At 38.5% G+C, this 18,466-nt stretch overlaps 1 protein-coding gene across 2 annotated transcripts in view; it reads left to right on the forward strand.

Annotated features, from left to right (window-relative positions):
* Positions 1-18,466, forward strand: part of ABCC4 (ATP binding cassette subfamily C member 4) — a 143,168-nt gene that overhangs the window by 82,161 nt on the left and 42,541 nt on the right. For both annotated transcript variants that reach the window (XM_058839076.1, XM_058839083.1), the window contains exons 21-23: positions 13,645-13,795; positions 14,439-14,558; positions 17,915-18,025. In XM_058839076.1, the coding sequence (XP_058695059.1) occupies positions 13,645-13,795; positions 14,439-14,558; positions 17,915-18,025 (382 nt within the window). The remainder of the gene's footprint in view (positions 1-13,644; positions 13,796-14,438; positions 14,559-17,914; positions 18,026-18,466) is intronic.

Genomic DNA, 18,466 nt, shown 5'->3' on the forward strand with positions numbered 1-18,466 from the left:
TTTTTAACTGCAATTACATGGTTTTGGCAGCTGTTCTCCAGCTAAGTTACAGTCTCCTCAGGTAGAGGACAACCTGTGTGAAGGCCATTATAGTCCTTTAAAACTTTCTATGAGGGGTTTACTTTATTTAGATATAAATGTCCTGCCTTAACCTCCATGGGAGTATAAGGTTCTGCCGATGTGGACTTCACTGGTAGGTGTGGGTTTTGTAGTTTAAAATCTTAGGCTCACAGGATGCTTTGCCTTGGAAAGGACCTCAAAGACCATCTAGTTCCAAACCCTCTGCCAGGGACAGGGACACCTTTTACTACACCAGGCTGCTCAAAGCCTCATCCGACCTGGCCTTGAACACTCCAAGAATGGGGCATCCACAGCTTCTCTGGGCAATGTTTAGCTCCATGCAGCACTAGAAAAACACAGTGCACTAATTGGGGAAAAGGCCAGCCAAGAAATAAAATTTTGAGGGAGTATTAGAAATTAGGAATTAAAATTAATGGGGGAGTATTAGGACTTAATAATCCAAAATATTTAATAGTGGTTTATGCACGTGTGCCCAGATATTCTTATGTGGCCAGTATTTTGGATGCTTTATTTTTGAGAGTTCAACAAAGACTGAATCATATTTTGACTCAAGGTAGATCTGCAGAGGCTTAACATCTTTAAACTCTTATCTCAGACTTTGCCAGATGAGTACCCAAACTGATAAACTGCTGCTTGAAAATTATGTCTGTAAACTGATTGAGTACATAGGACGGTGAAATATATTTCAGACTTCGTTTTGGTTTTATAAGTTATTCTGGTAAATTTTAAAGGGATGGTTTTCTCTGTAGTTTCTTGCCCTTGTAATTTTTCAGTGATCTTATAACTTGTTAACAGAGTTGTTTTTTTGCTTTTATTTCAAGTGAATTTGAGTAATTAATGTGATGGCCCCTTCATTTTGATTTCTTACCCTACATTAGATTGAGGGGAGGGGTAAAAAAATCATGATCTGTTTTGTTTCTGGAGAACACTGTGAACATGTGAACTATCTGCAGCTGCCCTTGAAAAAGGGCAGTGATTTATTGAGGAAAACTGAATTGCAAAACCTTTTTCCTCCCCAAAATCAACAGCTTGACTGAGTTTAAATAACTGACTTTTCATATCCTTTCATCACACACAAAGACCTAATCCTGAGACTACTTGAGCCACCAATGTAGGCTGTGGCTGAGACCACCACTGAATGTGCCATTCCCTTCTCACTACACACAAAACACATTGACTGCAGCTTTATGAAGTGAAAATACTGAAGAAAAGGAAAATGTGAAGGAGGTGTCCACAGTCATTTCTTAAAAATAAAAAAAAGGAGAAAGGGGAAAAAAGAAGCTGCTGCATCTGGATATTAGGAACAAAAAGTGCCTCAGACTGGAATAATAGCTTGGGTCACTTGCTTTCGTATGTGCACAAGAGTGGAACTGCCGTTCCTTGTTTCAGTACCACTGACCCCTGCATTTTATTGTGTGAGGATGTCAGGGAAAGTGTGTAGAAGGAATTCCAGGACCTTTTTGGCTTAACAATGACGTTGTTATTTTGTGCTTTCTGTGAGAGGTGGGATTCCTGAGGAGTTTGTTGCGTTTTTTCCAGTTTAACTGAGTTTAGTTGACATGCATGTGTGCGTTTTAAGAGATATTTTTATTCATTAAAGAGTAATTCTTTCTGTGTGTATTCAAAATATGATCCTAAGTGTGTTGTAAGAAAGTAAACAGTAGTGGGATCTGTGTTAAATGTCAACATGCTCTGTTGAGCCTGGTACATCGTGCAGACCTGTGGCTTGGATAGCTTGGATACCTTTTAGCTTCCCTTCTGCTGAATCATGGTAGTTTTGTTGTGCTGAGGTTTAAATGAAAAATAAATAAATTAAAGAAATACAAACAGTTGCCTGGTAACACTTGACAACTGAAACCTTACAGGACTTTTTTCTTGCTGTACCTTCCCAAGATGCATATTACAGGGTATCTGGCTATTGAAGAATGAAAGACTGGTTAAAACCTAAAGAAAAATAATAGGGGTGTATAATTTTTCATTGGCAACTTTTGAACTCTAATTTCAGAAAAGGTTCATATGATCATTGCAGTAAGATCCTAATGTTTGCTGTGGTCATGTAGTATTTGCATGTGCATTCAGTTTTAGTGGTTTGTTGTTTTTTTTTAATAAACCCCACTGTCTTGTTAAAAACAAACAAGCAAACAAATAAAAGGGGTGGGAGGTATTGGAGGAAGAGGAAGCTTGGGTTGCATTTGTGTCTCCAAGACCAACATGCAGAAGCTGTGAGTTTAGCACAGACACTTGTCTAAATAACACAGTTTTTTATTGACCTTTTCTTCCTCTGTCCTTGAATGTCTTGATTGTTACATCTCAGTAGCCAATTAGTCTTGTTGATGGTGACCAGCAGTGGGAGATAATCTGTGCCAAAGCTATTGTTGTTCTTTATTTTGTACCTGTCATCACATTCCTTTGAACAGAAGGGTGAGTGTCTTGCATCATACAGGCTGCATATTTACTCAGATTGGTGGTGTGTGTACAGGATAAAATGTGTGAAGTCTGGAGTCACTGCTAATTGGTGAATTCCTGTTTATATATAACCTTGATTTTCCAGGGAAGGCTAAGGGTCTGTTATCACTATAGTGACTGTGTATCCCCAGCCTAAGCCTTTGCCTCACCCCCACCTTTTTCTTTTTTTTTTCTTTTTTTTTTTTTTTTACTATTTATGTTCATTTTTTAGAATTTTTATAAGAATAGTTATGCATGCAATTCTCCACACATTAATGTCAAGGCTGCAGAGATCACTACTGTAACAAAACTAATTTGTGTATGAATATAATGTAACTGCTTTAATAATTTAGGGTGTTTATTTACTTGGTATTAATAAAGTTTGAAGATGCAACTCTTTATCTAACATGGGAAAGAAGGTAAAATAATACTGAAAATATGGTGTCATTCTTTTTCTCTTGCCTCGTTTACTGCTTTTCTTGTTTTTCTTAACTTGTTTCCTTTTAGTTTTTGCACTTCTCCATTTATGTGGTAAAAGTAGGTCATAGTTTTGTACTGGGCTCCTTGTATTTTCTCATTGAAATGTGGAAAACAGGTGGTGTGAATGTAGTGCTCTGAAAAATAAAGTTTTCAATTAGTGGAATTCTGTCTTTTTCAAGAGCATATGAGCATTGTGAGGTGCAGTCTTTATCCTAATTTCTGTAACATTTGAGCATATTGAGGTTTATTGGTAGTTGTTCTTGCAGTATTTTGAAAGCTGGAAACTGTAAATACAAAATTTCAGTCAGGTTTAAATCATCCCTTCTCTGAATGGGCTTTTCTGTTTTGTTTATCAGATTACTTTCAATCTATTTTCAGATGATAGAAAGCAGGATAGTTGTATGGAAGTCCAGTGATGTTCCCCCCTGTTCTATGTCGTCTGGAAATTTACCCCACTTTGGTTAAGGTGGAATTTGTAAAAGTTCCAGAAAGAGATTCTATTTGTTTGGGGCTGTTCATATCTGTTGGAAGTTACTTTCTCACTTGCTTTTCTTTCGTGTGAAAGAAGGCAAAATATTTTGTAATAGTATTTATGTATGCAAGTGAAGTTCTATTCTGTAGTTTTCTCCTTTTCTTTTTGGTCTTTCTTTGTGTATATACTACTGCTGTTTTTAGTGCCAGAGTGGGAATTTTTATTATTATTGTTTATAGGTATTTCCCTGACTTTGTAAGCATTATTGCAACCTGTCATATCTGTCTCAGATTGATGATTAGTTTTAAGACTTCTGAAAATCATTAACATTTCTAACACTTTACAGTAGCTAGAAATACTTTAATTCTGCTGTCAGTCAGAGAGTGTAACAATCCTATTCCAAATGGTGATAAGGACAAATCTTCTAGATTGCCTTAAACTACTGATACACTATAGATAGGACAATGTCTGCTTACAAACAAATTAGGATTTCACTGTTTGGCAAAAGGATTGGAGATTTCACTTTTGATTCAAGAAGGAATGAGAAACTTGGAGGTAATTTGAATTACTAAGCCATGTAGCTAATGTGTGTGTGTGTGTGTGTTAAATCATTATGTGTATTTATGCCCAAAATAAACACATGGGACAAGGAATTATCTTTAGCAAAAAATAAAGACTTCATCTCACAGAAATGTTCTGCCACGGTTATGTGTGCATCTACACAATGTAGGAACTTTTTTCATACTGAAGCTGATACTGTGGCTACTTGGTGAACTCTGATTTGAAAATTCCAGATGAGTTTGTCAAAAGGTAGAGGAGACTGCAGTGTGGGCAGTTCTGTATGAGAAAAGATGGGAGTTCAGGTGGTAACTGAATGTCATATGTCTTTCTGTTACATCGTACATCTACATTACAAGACATTTTTGTATTATTTAAAAAAATTGATTCATTTGGAATGCACTTCTGAAATACAAAAATCTGTGTATTTAGAAAGGCCCTCTTTCAAGCACTTAATAGTATCTATTCCTGCACAGTGGAAGAACAGAATGCTGAGTGATTTCATTTTCTTCCACAGCCACATCCCTAAATCATTTTCTTAATGGTTTTTGAAATCAATCTAATGTTTCAATAAGCAGAACTCTCTTGCTATGAATGTCACTTTTTTGCTAAAACAACAGGTTTAGATCTTGTAAAATTGCTGGGTTTGGTGCTTAATTGAATTGTCCATCCTTTTGTCAAACACAACATAACACTTGGAAAAATAATTTTTCAATCTTCTCATTTATAGAAAGTTTGTATTTTGGAATCAGACCTGGTATCAGTTACTTACGTCAGTAAGTGTGCCTTTATTGGTGGTTTGTGATAAATAAAACTTCTGAAAAGTCTTCCTGTCAGTTTGCTACCTATTTGTAAGAATGAGCACACAGTTATGACAGTAAGTAATGTTTATTCTCTGCCAAGGAATTTTCTCTTTACTCACTGGGTTCTGGACATGCACTGAACAGCAGGGTGAAACCTGCTGGTGCTGGTTAATTTAATTATGCTGAAAGATCAGACCACTATTGAACTTTTTGGAGCTGAGTGATCACTGGACATCATGTAGTACTGAAAAATTATGAGTCAGGAGTTTATTTTGAATAGGAAAGTAGTATTTTATAGCCCTGTCAAACTGGCAAAGCTCTGGGGAAGTTAAAGGAAGAAACATCAGGGTAAGGGTAGAAAGCATTTTTTGCATATCTGCTATGAAGGAGTGTGACCTGAAGGAAACAGAAGGTAGTTTTTATTTCTTAGGATAGCTAATGCTGTGGTCCTTAATATTTTTCAGTTTTCATTTAACTGAGGTAGAGAGGCTGTTGTGGTGTTTACAGAAATACGAGTAGTTCTTCATTCCACCTAAAAATCAATACAATGGATAGTGTATTTCTAAATAGCAAGAACAACAGTAAAATTCTTAAAAGCTTTGTAGTTACTGTAAGGCTGAAGAGCTGTGTTACTGAGGAATTGATACTCAAATCTTTAACAGAAGAGCCCACAGTTTGAATGTAGCACAAAGCTTTTAAAGTTCTTGAAAGACCCAGAATTGACTTCTGGTGAAAGTTCGACTTGGCTGAAGGTCATGCAGTTGAAAATGAGGTATTCTTGAGGAGGGTGCACAGCTGCTCTGGCATTATGGCCATGAAGGACAAGAGACCTGAGGCAGGAAAGTACAGGGCTCAGGAACAGAGTTTGCAAAACTGTGACACGTGGGGTGGCAGTGTTTGTGGTAAGCACAATTTTGCTAAACATTTTAAAGAACTAAAAAAAAAAAAAGTAAGTAAAAAAAAAAATATGTGCACAACATGTGTGAAAAAGTGATTACATCATCACTGGTTCAGAGGAATTCCTCACAGGAAGAGTGGACAGTATTTCAGCAAGTAAATTAATGGACTAGACCATAAGAGCATGAATGAATGCCATCAGTGTTTTTTCTCCAACAGTGGCAATACGAGATGCTGTTTGTGGAGGGCATGAGCTACTTTCTGTGATACTTCCCCTGTTTAGTACCCCAGAACTCACAGTTTTGTACTGGAGGTGTCAAAAGGCCTAACTTTTCCGAGCCTTACTCTTCCCAGTCCTTTTACTGTCAATTTTTTGCATCATTTTCTATTGGCCTGTAAGACCTGCCTCCTGCATCCTAATCGCCTGAAAAGAGTTTGAGGTTTTTTGTTCTCATTCTGTGTATATGTTCTCCATAATTATCACTGAAATAAAATCAGCTTTCAAAAAGGTTTTTTAAGTGGGATGAAACTGAGACAAAGATCAGTGAATCAGCCTCTGATGATAAAATGGTAAACATATGAATAAATAATACAATGAGGAATACACTACTTTTAACACTACTAAAGAGTAAAATACCCACTGTTGAATCAACTGTTTTGGTTTCATTAAGCTCTGTGCTCAGTTGGGCTGTCTTGGGCTTGTATACCTGGGGAAACATCATAGAAATGCCTTCTAAGAGGTAGGAGGAGCAAAAATTGTCAAGCCATTCTTTATTTTCCTTTAAAGATATCAGTTACTCAACAGCAAGGACTGATAGAGGAGATACAAAAATGCATTTTTCTGGGAATCTTGGAGCAAGTGCCACAGCCGGCAAAGCAACCACACTTGGCAATGGTGGTGGATATTGGACCCACAGCCCCTCTAAATTCATATGATGGAAAAGGGGTGCTTTCTGCTACCTGAGGAGTAACTCTGGAAGTGTTAGGTGATGCCAGACATTTTTCTGTAGTGTTTCTGGCAGGTTCTGGCAAGACCTGTTAGGAAAGCACAGTGTGTGTGTGTGTCTGTGCATATTCTACACTTGCTGATTAATGCTGTTTTCCTCAAGCTACCATGGAAGTTGTGCTGGACATCAGAGGTGTTTGATAAGATAAAACATATTTTTCATGGTACAAAGACCACTGTAGTTTATGTGAACAGTTCTTGTGTGTGCACCTCTTTTTCCTTGGGAAAAGAACAATATAAGGATATAGCCAAGGACTGTTCACAGGAGAAGCGACAAACAGCAAAACATACCATTGTTGAACAGCAAAAACATATTAACTCTTTATATTATTTATACAGGGAGATCACGGTAAAGTTAAAAACTAACTCCTGTGATGTCAGGAAGAAGACCTCTCACTTTTCTGTAGATCCTCATTGCAAATTTGTGACTTGCTGCCCAAATCACTGAGAGCACTTCTTTGCAGATGTGCTTAGGGGGCACAACGTACAATAAACAAGGAGCACTTCAGAAAACCAAAGATCCTGCTCAAGGTTTTACTGCTTATAAATACAAGGATATATTGTCCACAGCCATTTACAAGATTGGCTATTGGCACTGTCCCTTTGTGTATGGCAGTATTGGTTTCCATGTACAGTGGGTAAGAGCAGGAGCTGCATGCCTAAGTAGAGCAGTAGCTTTGGCTCTGATAAAAGCTTGTTTTTCCATGGAAAACCTGTATTGGCAGGAATAACTTACGACCATGGCTGAAGAGCCCTGGCAAAAAGCTTCTTACACGAGTGAAGATAGTTTATTATTAGAAAGAAGATAACCTCTGTATGTTGTAGGAATGTAGTGCAGAGTTTTAAGGGATGAGTATTTCAAGCGTTTGTAAGAATCACCAAGTCCAGAGCTTGGTTATGTGTTTGTTTCTAAAGCATCATATCTGGAAGTCTCAGACCCAGACTGTGATTTTTGAAAATTGCTGTTACAATCAAGTTCTGCATGAGACAGTTAAACCTCCTGGCCCAGGGTGTCCAGAGAACCTATTTCTATCCCTTCTTGCAGGGTAAGAGATTACTGATAGGTAAGAGATTACTGATGATAGAATGCTGTTTGAATATGAGAATGGTGGCAATGAGAACATGAGAGTGGTGGCAGTGCCAATGTATTAAAGAAAACACCCTTTGTATTATAAGGTCACTTGTTAAAGAACAATTGCACACAGTTCACCGTGGCGTCAAGCAAACATTGAGGCTTCTCACTTAATGACAAAACGCATGCCAAGTTAAATGAGTGAGCATGTTGGTGGCACAGAAAACATTTGCCCTGAGGAGCTCAGGATACGCTTGTTCACTTGGAAAAACAGCGATCCAGAAGGACTGTCTTGTAGAGACGAGAACAAATAGGAGGTGCTAGCATTAAGGATGTGATTGGAAATTTTGAATACATTTCTGTGGTGTATCTGGCAGATGTGTTCAGCCCATTTGCAGTGACATATTGATTTAGTTAGGTAACCCCTTGTCCACTAATTGCAAATAGCAGGATTCAGAGGAGAAGAACCCTGCATCTCACAGGAGATAAGATGAACTTGCTGGTTTTGAAGCTTTTAGAGCTGGCAGTTTTTAGTTCTTACTTTCTTCATTCAGTTTATCTGAAATGATAATTTTCATTTCTCCTCCAGTTGTGTTGGTTTTTTCCCCCCTTTCAATGCATTGGTTGTCGTGGTCTTCAAATTCCAAATTTTCTTGTAGATGCACATTTTCCTAAAGTTGAATTAACACTGATTGAGAGCTGTCATTCCTGTCAAAGATTGCTGTCCCTGGTTGCTTCAGAAAAGGACATTGTTAGAGATGCTGCTTAAATATTGTATGTCCCATATGCTCTCCTGTACTCATAAATCTTCATTGCATTTTTGCTGAAGACAAATGTGTTCTTGACAGTTTGATGCAAGCAATAGTATAAACAACAATATATACTTATTTTTAACCTGTTCCAAAAGAAAATCCATAAATTTTATTTTAAAGGTAGTTTGAAGACAAGACTGCTCACCTCAGCTGCTTTAAGTGAATAAAATGAAGTAGAATTGTTTAGGTGCTAGTTTCTCTTTGGATGTTTCCTGTGGCTTTTTGTAATAAAGGGGAAAAATGCAGAAAATCTACACTGTGGTTCTGGGTGGAGCTGGCCCAAGTAAAGTGTTTATCACTCTGATCTTATTGCAATGTCATCTTCCCAGGGAAACTTGTCTTCTGGTGTCCCAGGGTAACCAGCCACCTGTGCAGTTGTTCTTTAACAGAGATGCAGGACAGTCAGTCCAGACTGTCTGGTTCAAAAAACGTTTGTTTGAAGAAAAAAAAAAAAAGCATTCAAAGATAAGGTCAGAACTGGATTAGGGATTGATTGTTCATGCAGTTATTTGGCAGAGTTAACAAGGAAATAATTTCAGTCAGGGGTAGAAGAGAAGGAGGAGGAAGGGTGATGCCAAGCAAGTATTAACAGAATGGGGGTTTGTAGTTTTTTGACCTGGCTTTACTTCAGACAGCACAACCTGACTGAGAGTACCCAAAGTTAATGCAGTGAAGGTTCAAACTGAAATCAAGGACATGTGCCTTTGTTGTTATTAAATTAACATGGCTTTGTGGCAGTTCCATGGGCTAATGTAATCCTTGGGAGTGTGTATTGGGGCCCAGGAAGTAGCATTTAGGAATTGGGGCTGAGTAGGTGTACTTGGCTTCTGCTTAGGTATTGGTAAAACCAATCCTGGATTGCTGCAGTTCTTGCATGGGATTTGACTGTAGATTCAGTCATCAAAATATAGGCTTGATGGGCTTTAGATGTTTACTTTGCTGTAGTCAGAAGGTATCAAGTAAATACAGTTAGTGGATTGTACCAAAATATTCAACCATAGGGTCATCAGATACGCGCTTAAAGTTTGGATGAAGTTACCATCCTTGGACATGTTTAAAAGCATATACCATCCTTAAGGACATGGTGTAGTGGTGGACTTGGAAGTGCTGCAGACTCTATTATCTAGTGTCTTTTCCAATCTAAACAATTTCACTATTCACTTCATCACTTTTTAAACTTCTAAATTAGGACAGGAGTTTTACTATGTAGACCACATCTAGACTCCCACAGTGAGGTCTCCAAGTCTCAAATCCCATCCCCTGTGCTCCTATCATTGAGTAGAGATCCTACCAGGTCAACAACTGCAAGTCCAGGATGGTGTGGTTCCTATGGTAGTAGGTCCTATAGCATGTTTTTCTGTTCTGTGGTTGTGGTACAGAAATACCTGTTAGTCCTAGATCTGTTTGAGACAGACCTGTTTGAGATAGAAACTCCAGAATACTGCTCTCCACACCTGTAAGAATAATGGAGAAGTAGGTCATCAGATGATGAAGGGAAAGCATGTTACAAGCGAACGTGCTGGTCAGAGCATTCATTTCCCCAGAGGGTTATAGTTGGGTATGCCTGCTGCAGTAAAAGAGGAGATTTTTAAGGGAAAAAAAGCCACAGTAACTGGAGTGAGTGACCAGATCATGGGGGAATCTCTCAGGATTCCTGTAAGCAAGAGGGTAACTCCCAGCAGAAACAACATGTGCTTTTCTGTACTCTAGGGATAGACTGTGTACCGGCTGTATGTGGGAGAGTCATCTTTCTCCAGGGAAATTGAAGTTTGAAGGTGGACATTGGACACTATGGCTCCATTTGGAAGCAATGGTCTTTTCCTGAAACTATCCAGGTCTTTTTGGTCTGGTCTCTTTGGTCATCTGTTGTCTTTTGTGCAAGGTGGCCTCGTTTCAAATACTGTGCAGATAGCTGTAAAATGTAATTCATCAGCTCATGTGTTTTTGTTTTGGTTGCTTTTCTTTTTTTTTTTTTCAGTTTTTTTGCTGCTTTCTACACAGTCATTACATATTGAATGCTAAAATTAAGAAATACATTAAAAGGTGCTCGTCTCGTAGACCATATTTCTTTTATGTAGGAAAATCTTGGACTTTTGATACAACTTTCCATTGTAAGCTGATTCTGGCATGGGAAGTCTAGACAACCAGTCCTGAGCATTTCTTGCTGTTTGTCTCCAGAGAGGAGAGACACCAGACACTCGTGTTACCCCTGTTGCCAGCCTGTTGATTACCTTGCGTCCTGCAGCTTGCATGCAGTGAACCTGGTATAAGTTGAGGCAGTCTCCAGCTGCAAAAGTTGGTTGTCTCTTGTGAAATTCAGGAGCTAGAACCTTTGCCTTACCTCACGCAGTGACTACATGATTACAGTCTGCAAATGGTTGTGTCTGGCTTTCAGACTACTTCATTAAGAGTTAATTTATATGCAAGTTTGGTTTTCAAAAAAGACAACACACATGACTGATCCACCCTATCATAAATTTTTATAATGATAAGGTGGTGCAGGCTCATCTAAAATTCCTTCCAAAGGCGGTGCCAGATTTTTACTTTAGTCATCCTAACCATCTTTTCCTTCCCTGTATTTCTGCCATAGCAAGGCTTTGTTTACATGAGCTGGATCTTAATAGTTTTACTCCCACTCCCACCCCCACTGGCACTTTGCAACATATTGTAGATTATCATCTCTAAAACTTTAGTTTGGCTTCTTTAATTTTTATTAAGAAGTATTTGTTTTCCTTAGAATTCTTTTCCTTGAAACACCTCTCCGCAACATTTGACTTTGGATTTGCGGTTGATGTTGTGAGGAGACTGTACTTCAGAAACAACTTTTTTGTGACTGTCTAGGAAGTGACAGAGGGAGAAGGCAGCAGGTGTATAAAGCACATTCAGGAGTGAGTTTGGAACAGGAAGGAAGGAAGGAATGGACTTCAATCTCTGCTGATAAGGATGGAGGTGTGGGAACCTTTAGAAACTAGCCAACATGTGGATGGCTGGCAGGCTTGGCAGAGATAATGAGCATTACTGAGGAAAGCAGAGATCTAGACACGAGAACATTTGTAGGAGGTCTTTGTGTCCTTTCTCCTCATCCAATGATAAAAAGGAAATATGTTTACGGGTCTCTAAAGAATGCCAGAGAAGCAAAAGGTAGAGAAGGGCTGAGGGCAGTGAGTGAGGATCCCAGAGTGATTTGTTTTGCTTTGTGCTGACACAGCCATGTGCATAATTGATCCAGGTGAAACGCTGTGCACCTTCATTGCCACCTTACCTCCTTCTGATGAAGTCTGGGTAAAATGTTTGTGATCTGCTGTGTGTTTCTAGAAGGTCAAACAACATGGTGCTATCAACACCTTAACCCACAGATGAGCAGTGTAGTGGTAATACAACTTCCTCCAGAGCTCCTTTCCCATGCCTGCCTTATAGCAATTTTTCTTAATAGAGTTATGAGACCCTAAAGTGTGCTTTCAGGATCTATGAGATGGGGGGCTATTATACTGATAAATCTTCTTTCGTGAGCTAAGACCTCTAAGCCTAGAGCTGACTCATGCAGTCTTAATGTGTAAGGTGTGTGGGTTTGCTCTTTGGTCAGGTCAAATTAGGGTAAAGTTAGAAAAGCCTGAAGGAAAAAAAAGCAAATTTAGGGGTAAAGGTTGTACTTGGTTTTGGCCTTAGTGTGCTATCAGAAGTGCAGCAGGAAATGCAATGTTTCATAGACGTTTCCACTGAAAATGTTTGGTAGCTCTCTGTTGAAGTTAAAGAGATGGAAGCATTTTTTGCTGCAAGACATGCATTTTTGGCACCCAGTGGTCACTAACGTATTTTTGGAATGCAAAAGTCAGGCAGCCACAAAATTTAGCTGGAATCCATTTTTGTGTTGTGTGGGGTGAAGAAGAAGGTGGTTGCTGTACAGTCCATAAAATGAAAAATCTTTAGAAAATATTGTCATTTCTAAGGAATATGTTAGGAGAATAATACAGTAATTTATTCTTGAGCTAGGATTTCAGTTATCTGGTTTTGGTACTGTATGAATTTATTTTTGTAGGGGTGGGGTTTTTTTCTCCCCTTTTTAGGGAACAAATGGACACACCCTCATTATAGTATACCAGGTCTCCAACCATACATTCATGCATGCACAGCTGGGTTCTGAAAGAAGTTTGTGTGCAGATGATGTACTTGACTGTATTCAAACTGAAAGTTTGATGAAAGATATAAAAGGGTCTGAGGAAGATGGAGGATTTAATTCAGAAAGTTGGGCCAGGATCTTCTGTCCTAGGCAACAGAGTTTCCCTCATTATATCTAGTTTTTATAACAGTGACTTCACTCTTTTATGAGTGAAGTCAGGTTTACCTCACCTGCTACATGACATTCTAGTAAAGCTGGTGAAACAAGCCTTTTATGACACTGTTTGTGGTGTGTAATATTTTCTTCTTATTTGTAGCATTTCACAATGCAATCCTTTGAGAAGAGAAAGCCCACTTTCTCCTCTCCTGGGTTCTTTCTAAATGGGACAATGCCATGTTTAGGAAAACATTGCAAGCCTGTGTTGAAAGTCTCTCTTCCAAGTGTCAAGTATTTCAACTCAAGTTGAAATCCAGTTTTTCACCAGTTTCTTCTTAGCAGGAGTGCAAAAACATATTCCTGATTCACCAAATAACTAGGGTCCATTAAAGATTAGTTGTCCATTACATTGATCATTTATTACCTTATTACAGCAGTCACAAAATAGTCTACAAAGAAATACACTTATTTTCAGTCAACCAGCTTTGTAAAGACATATTTTAAAGAACAAATAATGTGGAGGAAAACCATAAACTACAAAAATAGTCAATTTAGGTATTACTGTAAGTTTTCCAAGTTGCTTAAGAATAGATGTTGCTCATATGTTATACAATGCATCCGCTCTTAAATGTGGTAGTTATGTTTAAATATTTAAGTGTTTCAATAGTGTTAAATAGTTTTATACTTGTTTTAAATTAAATTCTTCTGGCAAAGAGTTTTTTATTTTGTTTCTGTTGTGCTCCAGACTCTCCTACAGATTTTTGGTGTGGTGGCTGTGGCTGTGGCAGTGATTCCTTGGATACTCATCCCCTTAATTCCACTATTTATTATTTTCATTTTTCTTCGACGATATTTCTTAGACACTTCAAGAGATATTAAACGTCTAGAATCCACAAGTATGTAGTTTGGCGGGACTTAATGTTAGTTTGAACCCTACTTATTATTATGTGAAATGGTAGTATTTTATAGACAGTCCATCAAAGGTTTGTTTTTTTCTTTTGCTATGCAAATAACTTCCTTATTGCCTTGGTTCTCAACTAGTGAATTACATGCTTAACTCCTGTTTTGCATAATGATAAACCTAGGGTATGTCAGTTAACTATCTGTAAATAAAGCTAGTTACGAACATGCTAAGCTGCTGGTCTTTGGGACCTTGCATGCATATACTAATGGTATTTCTGACCTTATCTGACTCCTGTGCCTGACTTTAGCTTGACTATGATGTGGAATATTAAGCATTATGCATAACAAACATGGATGCCTAATGTCATTAATAAAGCTCAAAGAATTACTTCAGTGACAGCCATTGTTAGAAATGTAAGACATTTTTGTATAAATTAATCTGCCTGGCTGTCTGACTGATTCTAATGGAGTAAGAGAACATTAGTTAAAGATACTGCATATTTATTCTAAAAAGATGCAGTAGAGTAGTTTGTATGGTTAAATATAAAGTGGTAGGATTAAAGATTAGTGTGGTACAAAAAGAATTAAATGTTGTCCTTCAGCTATTGTTAAGTTAACTCTCATTTCCCTTTGTAGCTCGAAGTCCAGTGTTCTCCCACTTGTCATCATCCCTCCAGGGTCTTTGGACTATTCGCGCTTTGAAAGCAGAGGAAAGATTTCAAAAATTATTTGATGCACACCAAGACCTCCACTCAGGTTTGTGATGAATTGATGTGAAAAATCAAATACTTTGCACTGTAGGAGGGAAATATCTTATGCCCTCAGCGACATGTATATAATGTGCATTAAAATCAGTAGGAGCTGTGCATTTGTCTCTTTAGGGTAAAATTCCTGTATTAGAACAAAAACATTATCTGTCTAGATTTAGAGAGTTTACTTTGGGCAGTAATATAATTTAGAATACCCATGCATATGTTTTAACAATGTATAAGATAAACATTTGAAAGTATGCCTGATAAGAATACTTAAAGAATAATTTTTAACATTTTCCTGGATTCCATCTTTAAGAAAAGGAAACGTGGGGGGAGGGAGGAGAGAGATGTGGAGGAAACAAGCTATATTATGAAGGATTTGATACTAAGTAGTGTGCTAGGAATGGGCAGATATTATTAGTATAAATAATCTTGAAAAAGTTTCATAAATGTAGCTTATTTTTTACTTCGAGCAGCTTTCAGGGCTTTAATATAAAATACGGAATTATGGAACATAATTGGAAGGTTTGAAATATTGGTATTCTGCAAGCATAAGTAATATAATTCAGGTTTGCACTGTGATTCTTTGACTTCTGTTATTTAATTGTTCTCTATTACAATGTTCTTCAAGATATAGCAGAATGCAAGTTTTCAGTTCTGTGTTTGTTAGGTAAGATTGTGAATTTCCTCTGTTGTAAGACATACAAATATATTTGATGGCTGTTTTGTAGATTTACATGATTTCAGACAAGACCAGCTGAGCCTTTTTGAAGTACAGTTTATCACAAGTTGTAGCATCATACACCCTGACCATGTTGAGCTCAGTAACTTGTGACTGGTGTAGTGTATCTTCCAGGGAGGCACCTCTAGCTTTGAATTTCCCATTTCTTAATATTTTATAGTTGCTAGTTCTCTGTCCAAATCAACATTACAATACCTGATAGCGAGGGAAGACAAAGTTGTGGTTTAGTTTTATATTAAAAGACATCTTTAGGCAATAAACTCTGTATAGAAGTTTCACTAGACAAAGAGGACCTTGACATTTAAGAGAATATTTTTCTGTATTTTAAAGTCAGATCCAGGGAACATAAAAACACTTTCATCTTTCAGTCAGTTTGTGCATCTCCCTAACAAAACTGTCAATAATCCCCCTCCCGGGCAGATAAACCTGTTTTTGAGTTCAAGCTTCAGTGCTTGCAGTCACACTCTTCTGTATACCTACACACTTTGTCTTGGTGTCTTTCCCACCCAAGCCTTTGGGGTACACCAGCTGGTTTAAAGTGTGTTTTGGTTTTGGTCCTCACTGGGAATGTGTGCGTGGACAGCAAAGGAGGCCCACACCATCTGGGCTGTACTAACAGGAGAATAGCCAGGGGAAGGAGGGAAGTGATTGTCCCCCTCCGCACTTGTTAGCCCACACTGGGACTACTGCATCCTGTTGTGGACCCTGAGATCTGGGAAACATTCTAACAAACTGGAGTGAGCTCTCTGGAGGGGACAGTAAGATAGTTATGTATCAACAAGAAATATTTCCTTGGAGGTAACTGGGTTTGTTCAGTTCACAGAATACAGGGGATTTAATAGCTGCCTTCTGCTACCTGCAAGGATGTTGCCATAAATACAGGTTCCTCACCATGGTACATAGTGGTAGGAGCAACAACATGGCTGTAAGCTGTAACAAGACATGTTTAACCTGAATTCAAGGAAAAACTATTTCACTGTGAGCACAGTCAAGCAGAGGCAAAGATTGCCCAGAGGTGAAGGCTTCAACTGTGTCAATTTTCAAGGCTCAAACTGCATAAAGCAAGGAGCAACGTGGTCTGACCTCTGACCTGACTCTGCTTTAAGAGGAGGCTGAACTAGAGGTTTCCTGAAGTTGTTTTCACTCTGCATAGTTCTTTGATACTAAATGTGAGCAAGCAGTAGCTGACGTAAGAGAGCACCTTTCATACCAGCTCCCAAAGCTGGAGTCCTGGGTTTTAAAGTCTCCTAAAGAGTTTTAAATTCTTTTCTGCATTGAAGAAGGCTCTCCCAGCTAGCTATGGTTTTGTTTAGCACTATTGGCTGGAGTAGTACTTTCCTCTCTATTTAGTCCTGAGCCTAGGACTCAGGACACTTGGTTTGAACCCCTTTGAGGGATACCTATGAATGGAGTATTAAACAAATTTTAAATCAGAAACATCTAAAACGCAGGCTGACATTTGACCAAACCCAAGTTTATTTCCTGCCAGTGCCCATCTCTATAAGCAAGCCCGTGAGTTGTCAGACCATGATGAGTCTTTATCAGTTCCTGTGACAGTCAGATCCCTTCTTTTTGCACAGTGACCCCTGTTGCATTGGGGGGTTGCAAAATGACCCATCTCAAGCTGGCAGTTTAATGCACCTCCCTGGACAATTAGGATCAGTGGAACAAAAGTTCCATAATCTGGCTATCCAAGATGATCAGACTTATAACCATACTTACCTCCTCTCTCTCTTACAAAAGGGAGAATTTTTTCAGTCCGAATTTTTCCCAGCACTGGGCTAAGGAACACTGAACAGTTGAAACTGCAGTGATGTTTAGCAGGGAGTAATGACAAGCAAGGCAGAAGGGGTTGGAATGGTAACCTTTTGCTGTGACTTGGTAGTAGCTGGAACAATTCCTCTGAGTGCAGCCTAAACAATAATTAATGCCACGCTTTATTATGGATACTTCGCTTCTGATTTTGGCCCTGGATTCAAACACTTTGCCTTCTGTATTGCAGTGCCTTTTTGTGCTCTGTCTAGCATATCTACCTGGCATGGAACTTAGCACCAAATTGCTATTTGAGTGCAGAGTGGAGGTGTCCACCTGTGAGCTTCCCCAAAAGTAAAAATACACATCTAATCATCTGAATAGCTCTGTATAGCTGCAGAAGCTGTATTGAGTAGCTCCTACAGAAACTTAACCAGCTGCAGCTGCCTTCTAAAAACTTGGCTCTGACAGTTGTGTTGTGATATGTTCTAGCTAAAATCCTGTAGACTCTAGTTCAGCTACAGTAAATGCAGTTGTACTTTCACTTTTAGTATAAGACTCTTGAATCCACTAGAGTTGAGAAGAGGCTTCCATTTTGAATAAGTGGACCATGCTTCGAGACTTCTCTGTTTTTCTTTCTCTTCTTATTATGGTTGCTACTGGTGTGTGAAGACTAAATTAGACAATTTCAGGAGAACTGGTCAGTATCCTGATCATCATCAGTCCATGCAGACATGCACTTGAAGATGGCAATGTTGGTTTTTTTTGACAACTCATATTATTAACATTAATTAATTTAGTAATAATTATACAACTTAGTTTTCTAATAATCCACTGGTTTTGTGTCTTTATAAAATACATTTTAGAAGCCTGGTTTCTCTTCTTGACAACCTCAAGGTGGTTTGCTGTGCGTCTGGATGCCATCTGTGCCATTTTTGTTATAGTGGTTGCTTTTGGTTCCCTGCTTCTCGCCAAGAGTAAGTACAGATGTTAGAAAAAGTTCACCCAGTAATTACCATGTATAGTAATGCCTAATTCTTTTTCATATGTTGCTGTTTCTAGTTGTTTAAAGGCTGTAATTAAGTTAAATGTTTCTTTCTAGATCATGATCTCTTCCTTAGTCTATGGCATTGGGGCTGTATCTGCTTTCCTGCAAATACTGGAGGCAGTTCAGACATCTTCCAGGCTGAGGCATACATCTGTCATCATCCCCAAGTGTGCAAACAAACGTGCACTTCTGTAGTCTTCACTTTTGAGATTCTGGCTTTCAGAGCAATAACAAGAAATAAATCTTACTCTGTTTCCCTGCCTTTGTCTTTCTCTTTTGGGCCTACAGGGCTTTGCTTTTCATACTGAAACACCCACGGAGCTGTCTCTTAACAATGTTTTTCCTTTGCACATGGCACAGTAGGTCAAAC

Source organism: Poecile atricapillus, chromosome 1 (assembly GCF_030490865.1).
Source record: "Poecile atricapillus isolate bPoeAtr1 chromosome 1, bPoeAtr1.hap1, whole genome shotgun sequence".
Taxonomy (NCBI): domain Eukaryota; kingdom Metazoa; phylum Chordata; class Aves; order Passeriformes; family Paridae; genus Poecile; species Poecile atricapillus.